General features: G+C 43.3%; 3 protein-coding genes across 3 annotated transcripts; 2 read left to right on the top strand and 1 right to left on the bottom strand.

The window, feature by feature from the left end:
• Nucleotides 1-4,561: 4,561 nt before the first annotated feature.
• On the bottom strand, nucleotides 4,562-6,560 carry LOC134195096 (uncharacterized). Its single transcript, XM_062664108.1, has 4 exons — nucleotides 6,412-6,560; nucleotides 5,892-6,202; nucleotides 5,714-5,833; nucleotides 4,562-4,913 (listed from the first exon to the last, which is right to left on the bottom strand). Exons 1-4 carry the CDS (start codon nucleotides 6,488-6,490, stop codon nucleotides 4,770-4,772), a joined length of 654 nt encoding a protein of 217 aa, XP_062520092.1. The 5' UTR covers nucleotides 6,491-6,560; the 3' UTR covers nucleotides 4,562-4,769.
• A 389-nt stretch (nucleotides 6,561-6,949) lies between these two features.
• Nucleotides 6,950-7,557, top strand: LOC134194574 (uncharacterized). The gene has a single exon (XM_062663517.1). It carries the CDS (start codon nucleotides 6,997-6,999, stop codon nucleotides 7,555-7,557), a length of 561 nt encoding a protein of 186 aa, XP_062519501.1. The 5' UTR covers nucleotides 6,950-6,996.
• A 27-nt stretch (nucleotides 7,558-7,584) lies between these two features.
• On the top strand, nucleotides 7,585-8,796 carry LOC134194572 (zinc finger BED domain-containing protein 5-like). The gene has a single exon (XM_062663516.1). It carries the CDS (start codon nucleotides 7,585-7,587, stop codon nucleotides 8,794-8,796), a length of 1,212 nt encoding a protein of 403 aa, XP_062519500.1.
• The last annotated feature ends 2,662 nt before the right edge of the window (nucleotides 8,797-11,458 follow it).

Here is an 11,458-nt window from a genome sequence, read left to right as displayed (position 1 = left end):
GAAAATGGGTTTCCGATGATCGGGGCCGTTAAATTAGCACATAAATTAGCACGGGCGTTTGACTAACTCATACAGATCTTGGCTGACATGCAGGGTAACAGGATTTGTAGGTAAAGAGTTGTTGATTAGCGATATAGTAACTAGGCTGAAGGATCCGTGTATGCATTTAAACGCTGCTGTCCGGTGAACGATGCGTTTGTCCGATGAACGGGGTATGCAAGGCTCTGCACAGTTTTCAATCTCACTCTAAGCAGAGAAGAGGTACAATGCTCTCTTTTGGTGTGCTCAAGTACAACTTGGATACCTACATGTATGAAGTGGTAGGGACTGCGTTCAAAAACGGATAACTGAGAACTCACGTCCGGAATATGATGGTGTCCGAGGAAAGGGGCCGCGCTCTACAGCGCTAGCCGCGTCCGCAGACTCTCTCACGCTAATCTTGTTCGGTGCCCGTGACAATTCCACACACACACACACACACACACACACACACACACACACACACACACACACACACACACACACACACACACACACACACACACACACACACTATATTAAATATATTCTTCTTCTATGCAAACTACCCCAAACTGCCCCAGACTACCCCAAACTACCCTACCCACCCAGTCCCTAAACATAACTACATTACAGTAACAGGAAAATCCCACAAGTCATCAGTTCAGGTTCAGTCTACTGTATAATAGCTTGGCATTATACTGCCACAGTCTCACGGACAACTGTTCCATCAAATTTGAGTATGTCTGAGAGAAAGGTATGCTGTTCATTGATGAAGCTTTTGAGGCTATGGTCTTCAGCGTCTCTAGACTTGAGGGAGACCTGTGTCCTAAATTTTCTACAATGAGCGGGTAGAAATGACCACCTGCTTGAGTAACCACCCTGTCATGCTTTTCGTCTTTCTCTATTTCTCCAGCTTCTGCTGCGGCACCTGGTTTTTTGACTGCCTTGGAGACATAGGATGGTTGCATAGAATTCCTCACTGACACATCAAAGAATGTGGGACGGCCCTCCAGGAAATCTGGGTGAAACACATCACCAGGTCGATTATTGCTTTCCCCTCCGCATTTTAGTTCCCGTTTGGAATCTCTGTCATCAACAAGCAGTGCATGCCAGATAACCTCGCTGATTGCATTAAGGCGTTTTATGCGAAGAGGTCCATGCCCACAGCCAAGGACATGGTCACCAAAACAATCCATGACATGTCCTCATGAACATCTTACTGCTTGTTGACTGTCCGGAAAGATAGAGATTCCAAGCCAGTATCTATATGCTAAAATATCTTCATGTCGGAGCATGGCCAGGCCGAGCTTTGGGTTAGGGATTGCCCTTAACTACGCTCCTGCATGAGGTGTAGAGATGGTATTAATACGTGCTTGATCCCGAAGACTGAAACCCTCTTTCAGATTTGACAACAGATGAGAATTAATTCTTGATTGGATTTGACGTTGTGAAGCATTTGTGAGATTGGGTGGGATCGTGTCACTTCCAAGATACTTGGGCAATATGTTCCTAGCGTGGTTCTCACCTGGAATGCAGACATAAGGACTGTTGGTGATGTCATCTAAGTCAGTTGTATTACAAGCATTCTTGTCCAGGAAGAAGCTGACAAGGTTCCGAGAAAAGTTATAGCTTCCAAGAGAGACTGCAGAAGAGGTTGGTACAGCTTCTTTTAGCCCAAAACCACCAACTTGCAGCGGAAGTGTAGCCTGATGCAATGCCGAATCAGAGATAGACGAGTGGGTTATAACACCCAAAGATCTCCGGAGTCCTTTGTCAAAGCGTACAAACTGGTCACTGCCAAGACTTGGAGGAACGGTTCGTATAATATATATATATATATATATATATATACTGGCACCGGACAAGACTAGCTCGAGAGAGTCTGGGGACGAGGCTAGATTTTGCCCTTAGATAGAAGAAAAATAGTGTCTAACTTTGTAACTCTGAGGCAATTCCATCATGCTTTTCGTACCTTTGACATGTCAGCACATATTTCATGGCGAATTTTCATTGAAGGTTGTTAGCTAGATCCTTGGCTCTTGCGTTCACTTCAAGAGCATTTCTTGCCAGTCAGTCTGTCTGGCATTCTGTCCATGCATGCTGTTACTGCTAAAGTTCTTGGTTGTAACATTGATTGGGTTTATATCATAGGGTTTTTAGATCACGTAATGAGGTGTTTAATTAAATTGGCTCAATTTTGCAAAGAAAGCTTCTATTTGTTATGAGATGACAGCCTGATGTGTCATTTGATTGGGGCTTGCACATGATGTCATTGCCACGTGTTATAACAGGACTTTCAGCCGTGTGGCTTTGGTTTTACAAGTGAAGAAGACTCTCAAGATCTTGGTCAAGACTTGACTGTCACTTTCCAGGCCTGGCTTCAGAAGTGGGCGGTGCGTAATACACCAAAATGGACCAATGACGTCACATACATTTTACTTTTTAGCCTTTCGAATTATATATATTTACTGGCTGATTAGCCCATTCTTCGGCTTTGCAACTTATGTTAATTAACACAATTTCCCGCGTTTAAATAATTGGGGCATCATACAATTCGTTTATTGGGCGGAGAAAACAAAAAATACCGGATAATATGTAGCCCTGACAGGCTGTCTAGGTGACCATGTATTCACTTGCAGCTGTTTCGACATTCCCGATTTAGAAGAAGCTTTCGCAATCCGTCGACGGGCACATGTGCTGTGCTTCAAGCCGGCCAGCAGCTTCGTCGTCTCTTTCCTGCTGCAGTGCCAACTTTTGCGAACTACAGACGAACAACAACGCATAGATACAGGGGACCTGCGAACGACACCACGCAGTTGCTATTTAAAGTGGGAAAAGGCTGCGTGCTAATTTAAAGGTGGACCGCAAAATTGCAGAGTTTGCGAGCCGCAAGACGAAGAAACATTTTGTGACGTTACGACCTACAGACGAACGCCAGCACAAAGCAAAGTACAAGAAACCAGTCACCGCCTCGCAAGGGCACTAGTTGCTTTTCGAAGTAGAGAAGGTCGCGCGCTGTAGGAGTAAAAAAGATAGCGGTTTGCGACCACATGTATTTACGATACGGAACAAACAATCATACGGCTGCGTCCATGGAGTACTTTTCTTTAGATATATAGACACTACAATTAAAAACATATTATATAGAAATGACGAGAAACGTAGGGATTGCATGAAAACAATAGAGAGAATTTGACATAATAGGAGCGCATACAAATTTATTGGATCGAAAGCGGACTTTCATGGCTGAGCGGGCGGTTCGTCCGAACCCACCGAACCCCCCCAGCCTAGGGTGCATTTCTTTTGCCTCTTCTGCTCTTCTGGAATAGAGGTGTCAGAAGAGAACAGAAGAGGTCGATCATGCGCAGTCTGATCAGAAGAGCCAAGCCAAAGAAATGACCAGAAGAGGACCTAGAAGAGCTGAGCATGCGCATTAATAGTTTACACGTCCAGACGTACTCTAGTTGTGAAATTAATTAGCAAAATAAGGTTTTCACTAAAGAAATTGGATCTCTACTTGAAGAGGCGACTTCTACAACCGTTGTCTCCGTTTCTGGTGCCTCAAAGGGGGTCCTTGGAGAACACCCATTAGCAGCAGCTGTAGTTGTGGGACTTGATATTGCTGGAAGACCACTTTGTTTCCAAAGCAATGGAAGCGAAGGACGCTCGTACGGCTCCATCGATACGCGCGTTTTTAATTAATGCGCATGTCTCACAAGTCACGAGACCTCTTCTCTTCTGCCTCTTCTAACACTTTAGAAGAAGGGGGGGGAAGCAAAAGAAACGACCAGAAGATGTCGCGTGACTCTTCTGGCCTCTTCCAGGAGAGCAGAAGAGGCAAAAGAAAGCACCCTAAGTTACATGCAAGCACACTAGTGCTCTTTTGTAGCTGGTATTGTCTACTGTACTACCTTCAGACCAAGGTGCACGGTCCAGAGTGATCTCATGAACCTATATATGGCATCTAGGTTCTCCCACGCTGAAAGCCTCTTGTCTTATCAGAGTGCAGACATTATCCTGTAACAATTTGCAGACCTCTCAACTCTCACGATTTACGGGCATTTCTCACGATCTCACGGTTGCCAATCCTTTCCCCCGACAAGCCTACCGTGAGACACCCTGACAGATGGCTTTGCACAGACTAGCTAGCCCCGTCTTTGGGGAGATAGCTATAGCGGATTCTTTGAACTAGACTCTCTAAACGCCTCTGTTTGCTTGTATCTAGGGCATCTGAGGTATCCGAAGTATCTACCTGCAGTAAAAATAGCGAATTTTTAGGCCCAGTTGGATGTGTAGAGACCCGGATACACATCCACAGAGTGTGATCAGATGTGTTTAGCTAACCAGCACCATATAATGCACCAACAGGTGAACAAATAAGGAACCTTATCTTTTATTACATTAATTTTGTTAGTCATGTTCTTATCTAATTCACTTGCTAAATAAAGCACTTCCTAACCTTCCTATGTATCAATATAATATGATAACAAGAAGCAGAAGCAAATATTGGATGGCACTACCCAACAGTGAAGTGCAATAATGCTGTTCTAACACAACATCAGATTCAGAAATACCAATGTAAGTCACAAAGCTACCACAACTACCAAAATGCCTACCAAACTATGCTTGGCAAAGTCAGCAGCCAATAAGTAATCACTAATAAGCTATTTATCTACCAAATCTATAACATTTAGCTCATGAGAGTCATAACATCAAACATCAGCAAGTAAATGTTGTCACTGACACCATTAAGAATTGATTGCAACAACCACACCAACGAAGATGCCAATCACCACAATTCCAATCACAATACCAGCAACATTAAGTTGAAGGGCTTGAGTTGATGCCTCCTTGGCTCCATTTATGTCTCCCAAGAGCAGGCGGTCACGGGCCTGCCAATCACAAAGTGCAACTTACTATATAATACACATATTTTTGGCAAGAGATACGAAACAAATAGTGAATAAGAAGGTAGGCAGCTACAGTAGATATAAATGTTTGAGCAAATATGTGATCCTACATGTAGACAACAATGACTCAGCCTGTATCAAGCATAGAATGAGACGACTCTACAGTCATGGAACTACCAAAAATTTAGTACTGTGCCTTGCAAATACAGGGATAACTGCAGTGACGTCTTGCATGGTTGCACAAGTTTGTTCAAAATGGTATTGTACTGTACAACTGACATGCTTACATGATTCTTGCCTTGCAGCAGATGGCAGAGTCGGCAGTTAGGTGATGGTACTACCCTAATTACAGACCTGCCTTACCACAGCAATCAACTCATTCAACAGTTTAAATAAGACAACTGCAGTAGAGGTCGACCGTCAAGTGAGACCAATGATACAATCCTGCTTCAGGATTCGACTTTTCATACAGTGCAACAGAAGTCAAAAAGGGGAGGGGCTGGCTGCGCGAGACTACCTTTGAAGTATTCTCTTCACAAGTCATACATAGTACACTTTCAGGGCTCTTTTGTTGCTTACTATAGCGCTGCAGTGTTTCATTTAGACCTTTTAGCAGGATGCCTTGTCCTGACCCACTAATAGTAGCAACACTTGTACTGTGTATCCTCATTCTCTAGTAGCCTATAACCTACAGATATAATTAAATACTTCCACAGAAAGCAAAATAAGTCTATGTTGAGTAAAGTAAAGAAGACATTTTGAAATATAAGACAACTGCTTACTCTTCGAGATGCTGACAGAGCAACCAGACCAATTGGCCAACAAAACAATATCAAAGTGAAGATAGAAAGGCAGTAATAATCATTGATCTCATTAGAGTACCCACCCACACCAACATGACCCTGTAACAAACAACAACCAATCAGCAAACAAATGATCACGCAATACAACCACTGTTACCGGGTAAGGTTGCTGCACAACAACTGTGGATGTAGCACTTTGTTGGGCTGAAAGGTAAGGTGGCATCTGGGGTGGTCGTATCTGGGGTGGAGGCAGTGAAGGCATGTGGGGTGCAGGCATGTAGCGTGAAGGCATGTGAGGTGGCGGCATGTGGGGTGGCGGCATGTGGGGTGGCGGCATGTGGGGTGGCGGCATCTGGTGAATGGGTCCATGCATTGAAGGAAATGGTCGGTCGAAGTTTGCTTCATGATGCTGAAGTCCCGGAGCGACATTGGAATCGTCATATTTTGGTGGTTCAACATCAGACGCAACTGAAAACCAGACAAATTGCTGAAGTACGATAATATAACAAAATAGCTCACGCCTACACTACGAACAACTGGTCTGTATGATCTATATGACTAGAGACGTGCGCGTTTCACGTTCACATTGTGAACACAAGGAAGCTACGGATGCAAGCTAGCTATAGTGCGAAACAGCCAGATCTACGCCGTACGCTGGCCTGCATGTGTCGACATACATGATTGCATTCCTGTTGTAGATTGCACGTCCACTGGTGGTGGTTCGATGTCGTCCAAAAGAGCTCTCCCTTCCGCCATATCGTCTCTCACACACAGAACTGGAGGTGTCGGATCCGTTGACGTAGACGTACGTAATTTAGTTAGCGTGCGCGACTATAAGATGGTCTGAAATGGATATGTCCTGTGGGCTTCGGTGTCTGTTTCCCATAAGTGTAAACTTTGAAAATCATCAATATCTCCGCTGTTTTTTGGACTTCCGCGATGATCTCGGTATCGTTAGAAACCGCTAGGTCTGGCATTTCTGTTTATCAAATAATCTAAGCTTTACCTATAAACGAAACGTAAGGATAATACTTTTGCCTATCAAAGACAAATGGTTGGAGCAAAGTTATTATCCAATTACTTGTAAGACCAACTGGAACCATCTAGGATAATTGCAGGCGCTGATCCAGGATTTTTCTTAGAAGGGGGTGGCTAGCTAGTGGTCGTAAGTGAGACATATTGGAGTGTGACAAAATTGTACTAGATAGCCGAATTGAGTGAAGACAGTCTCACTCGGCTGACGGTGACGTTAGCATTTTATCATGACGTCTGACTCAAAGAAATTCAAGCAGCCAACACTGTTTGAGTTAGCGTTCGATGGAGGCTACGGAGCACAAGAATCAGGGATGCGGAATGAACAAAGGCAACTGTCGCAAGAATATGTACAACCTGCGACGGCGACCCTCAGCAAAAGTCAACTACAGGAGCCGGAGGGTTTGCAAAGCAGTCTCCTTCAGATTGCAATTAGACATACAAGAGAGCTAACTGCCGATGACAAGTACCGTTTGCTAACTACCGTGCAAGACGACATCCGGGATGAGGAGTTGGACACAAGGTCATTTCCTGCTGGAGATCCTGAGGGTAAAAAGCGGAAGGTCAAGCAGATTACATTTCAAAGAAGGTGGCTTCGAGAGGATAACTGGCTTCGCTATGGTAAATCAAGGGATGACAAGGGAGGTTGGTGTCTACCGTGCATTTTATTTCTTACTCCTGATGAGATGAGATCTCTTCACCTTGGCGTATTCGTTAGAACCCCGTTTGTTAATTACAACAAATCCAAAGAGATTCGTGGTAGACATGCGACAACGGAATATCATTCATGAGCTGTTGATCGGGGGTACCACTTTAGGATGCATTATTCCAATCCTGAAGCAAGAATTGACAACAGAATGACAGATATTAATGCCAGAAACTACAAATTCAACTTAGAAGTTCTGCCTACCATCGTTGAAGCTGTTATTATGTGTGGAAAGCAGAGGATTGCCTTGCAAGGTTGTAAGCAAGATAAAATCAACTTCGACAGTCCTGCAACACGAAACGAGGGAAATTTTATTGCATTGGTAAGGCTGCTTGCTGGCACCAATTCTTGCTTGGATCAGCATCTCAGGACTGGACCTGCAAATGCAAAGTACATCAGTAAAAACATTCAGAACAAAATATTAGAGATTGCTGCTGACCAGATTCAAGATTTCTACAGAGAATGCTTGAGGGAATGGGCACACTTTTCAGTTGTAGCAGACGAGGTTACATCTCATGGGCAAGAAATATTGTCAGTTTGTTTACGGTTCTTAGAAGTTCAAAAAGGTAACTTTGAGCTGAAGCCAAAGAAACATGAAGTCTTGCTGGATTTCGCCTTTCTTCAAAGGATAACTGGGGAATCTATTGCACAGGGTATCCTATGTGTTCTTGAAAAGCATAAGATTGACATCAGGAATTGTCGAGGACAAGCGTATGATACAACCAATTCAATGAGCTCATCCAGTGTTGGTGTGCAAGCGCATATCAAACGTGTGGCACCTGATGCAGATTATCAAGGCTGCTGCTTGCACAGTCTGAATCTAGTAATATGCAAGTCGTCACAAATAACGGCAATTAGGAACATCTTTGACAGTTGCCAGCAAGCATACCTATTTTTCCATAACTCTCCCAAACGACAGAGATTTCTGGAACACGTTATTAGCTGTCAGTGCCCAGCTACCAAGAAGACAAAAATCAATGGTTTGTGCAAGACGAGATGGGTTGAGAGGCATACAACTTTTGACACAATTCTGGAACTTTACACCTATCTTATTGAAACCTGGGATGAGATATGTTACCCAAGCAATTGTGACAAACTTTATCCTGATGGAAGCAACTGGAAATGGGATTCAGAAACACGAACTGCTGCAAATGGCTTGAGGTACACATTTGTTGGATTTGAGCACATTGTAGTTTTCATGCTTGTGAAGCAGCTTCTTGAACCCATACGTCCAATTGCAGAGTGTCTGCAAGCAAGGTTGCAGGAGTTGTACTTTGGCTTCAAGAAAGTTGACGAAGTTGTCCAATTTTACAAAAGGATTTGAAACAATGTGGATGTAGAGCATAACCGAATATACGCTAAAGCCAAGAAGCTAGCCGCTGATATTGGAAGTGATGAAGCAATGCCACGCATCATAAAGGGAAGGCAAACAAGAGCAAATCCTACTGTGTTGTTGCCTTGTGATTACTGGAGAGTAACACTGACAATTCCGTTTTTGGACTCCATTCTTTCTGAACTTGAGTCTAGATTTGCAAGCGATAAAAGAGCACACTTTGAACTCTGTGTTTTAGTACCAGAGGTCATTACCAAGAATGAAAGTTTAGAAAAAACGGTAGGAATTTTGACATCTAAATGGGGACATCTGATGTCAACAGAGGATAACTTTGAGAGTGAACTTATCCGTTGGAGGCAGCACTGTCATGGGATTACGGAGACCAAATCCATAACACAACTTTTGAGCGAGGATGCTGATCCGCTATTCTTTCCAAATGTTCGAGAACTGCTCTGCATTCTAGCTGTTCTTCCAGTTGGTAGTGCTGAAGCAGAGAGGTCATTTTCTTGCCTCAGGCAAGTGCATACCTGGCTTCGTACCACTATGACTTGCGATAGACTTGGCAACTTAGGTGTTCTGGCGCTTCATGGATTTGACATTCTACTTAACATAGAGAAGATATGCAGTACTTTTAGGAGTCAACACCCGAGAAGGATGTGCAGTCCTTCTGTATTGTACGACGATAGCAATGCGTTGTAAGAGTAAACTTGATCTTGAACACAACCTTGAACATTGTATTGTATTTGTGTACCATTAGAGTTAAACAGAATACTACAAGGTTTCTTTCCGTTCAAACAATCTGAGGAAAAGGGAGGGCAGCTAGCCACCCTGTCCACCACCCCTGCATCAGCCCCTGAATTGGTGTAACATGGTCCAACTGGAGCAGCTCCTAGTGTTCTAATGAGCACACCTGGTGGGACTTCTAAATCATTATTTAAGCCCGGTTCACAGTACAACGCTGGCACAGCGTCCTACGAGCGTCCTGGACGCTGACTGGACTATTCACAGTATTGCGTCTGACGAGCGTCCATCGCACAAAGAACACACTGCGACAGCGGTCTGGCGCTGCAAAGTAACCACGTGTGTACAATGTACTCGCGACGGACATGGACGACGACGTTTTGCTTTTGTTGCGCTGCTGCGCCGTAGTCTCGATCAAGCGTTTTCTTTCATCCTTATGTTCTTTTCTCTATTCCAGCGTCGTGGACGCTCGCCTAGCGTCGTGCGAGCGTCGTACTGTGAACCGGTGTAGCAACAAATTCCGTCCCCCTACACAGACTGTCCGCTTTGTGACAATGCGCATGCCCATTGTTACGCGCCAATTCCGGTAAGAAAACTGTCCCCCGCATGTCACTTTCTCGTGAAGAACATCTTGCCTGCGTGAAGACTTACCTAGAAAGTGGAGTTTACGATCATTCTATCAGGACTATAGACCAAAAGCGACAATCACGGAGGTTGGCAGAATCGTTTGCTCTTGAAGCTAGGTAAGATCAAGAATCTAAATTATTTGCACTAAACATTATTGCATTGTCTACTAATCTAAAAATTTATTCAGCACATTTTTCGTTGTATAATTAATTAATTAATTAATATTTTAATTAATTAATAACTGAAATTTATAAATTGCATAATTATTGGTGTAATACTCTACTAGGTGGGAAATATTAACTTATATAAATTTTATCTTTTCCACTAGGAGATCAACTGTTTTATGTTGGTGCCAAAAAGAACCAACATAGAGTGGTTCTCTTTACAGAGGACCAAAAACTACAAGTCTTCAAAAGTTGCCACGACTCTCCTCATGGATGACACTTTGGCAGAAGAAAAACTCTACAAAAGATTGAGGAACGATTTTACTGGCTATCAATGACTTTGTATGTTTATGATCAGGTTAGATAAGTGTAAAACTAATCGCTAGGTATTACATATAGTGTACCTGCATGGCGCACTTTCAACTATTGTTTTCAAATGAGACAGAAAACAGATAGACAGACACACAAACAAACCAACAGATTAACATACATACATACGTACATACATTTTTTTTTTTTTGTTACAAGGACCCTTAGGGCCCAGGTTACTGCAGACACTCTAAACTTTCTATACTTGCTATACTCTACACTTTCAGCAATCACACTATCATGTCACTAGGTACGTCATACTTGCTGTACTTCATACTTCATACTTCATGCTTCAAACTTGCTGGACAGAACTGCATACATACATACATACATACATACATTTTTGTTACAAGGGCCCTTAGGGCCCAGGTTACTGCAGATGCTAAGTACTTGCTACCTGTTACAATCTACCACTATTCACATGTACAGTCACTATATGTACTTTAGTCACTTCGATTGGTAAGTGTTAGCGCGCGTTGAACGATGTTAGAAACCCCAAACCTTCGAGAAAAGCGAGTACTAGTAAGTGTACGGAATTGCCCCTCCCACCAAATCTGATCTTCCCTCACATTATATTCTGTTTTTAATCGAGGTGAGCAAGGACATGCCCACGAAATTTCCTGTAAGTAGTGCAGTGACAAGTTTAAACAGCGCGTTGTCTACAGGATACACCAAAAAAAGAGTGTTGTGATTACATTCAAGCAGAGACGATGGAAACACTCTAGTGAATTAGATGTCTTTCTCAATGGCAA

Source organism: Corticium candelabrum, chromosome 19, assembly GCF_963422355.1.
Source record: "Corticium candelabrum chromosome 19, ooCorCand1.1, whole genome shotgun sequence".
Classification (NCBI taxonomy): domain Eukaryota; kingdom Metazoa; phylum Porifera; class Homoscleromorpha; order Homosclerophorida; family Plakinidae; genus Corticium; species Corticium candelabrum.
Note: the sequence above shows the minus strand (reverse complement) of the source record. Positions and strands in the feature narration are given on the sequence as shown.

Coding starts and splice junctions, on each gene's coding strand:
- LOC134195096 (XM_062664108.1), bottom strand. CDS start 6,490: ATGGCGGAAGGGAGAGCTCTTTTGGACGACATCGAACCACCACCAGTG. Junction 6,203..6,411: donor TACAACAGGAATGCAATCAT/GTATGTCGACAC, acceptor TCTGGTTTTCAG/TTGCGTCTGATGTTGAACCA. Junction 5,834..5,891: donor TTGTGCAGCAACCTTACCCG/GTAACAGTGGTT, acceptor TGTTTGTTACAG/GGTCATGTTGGTGTGGGTGG.
- LOC134194574 (XM_062663517.1), top strand. CDS start 6,997: ATGACGTCTGACTCAAAGAAATTCAAGCAGCCAACACTGTTTGAGTTA.
- LOC134194572 (XM_062663516.1), top strand. CDS start 7,585: ATGCATTATTCCAATCCTGAAGCAAGAATTGACAACAGAATGACAGAT.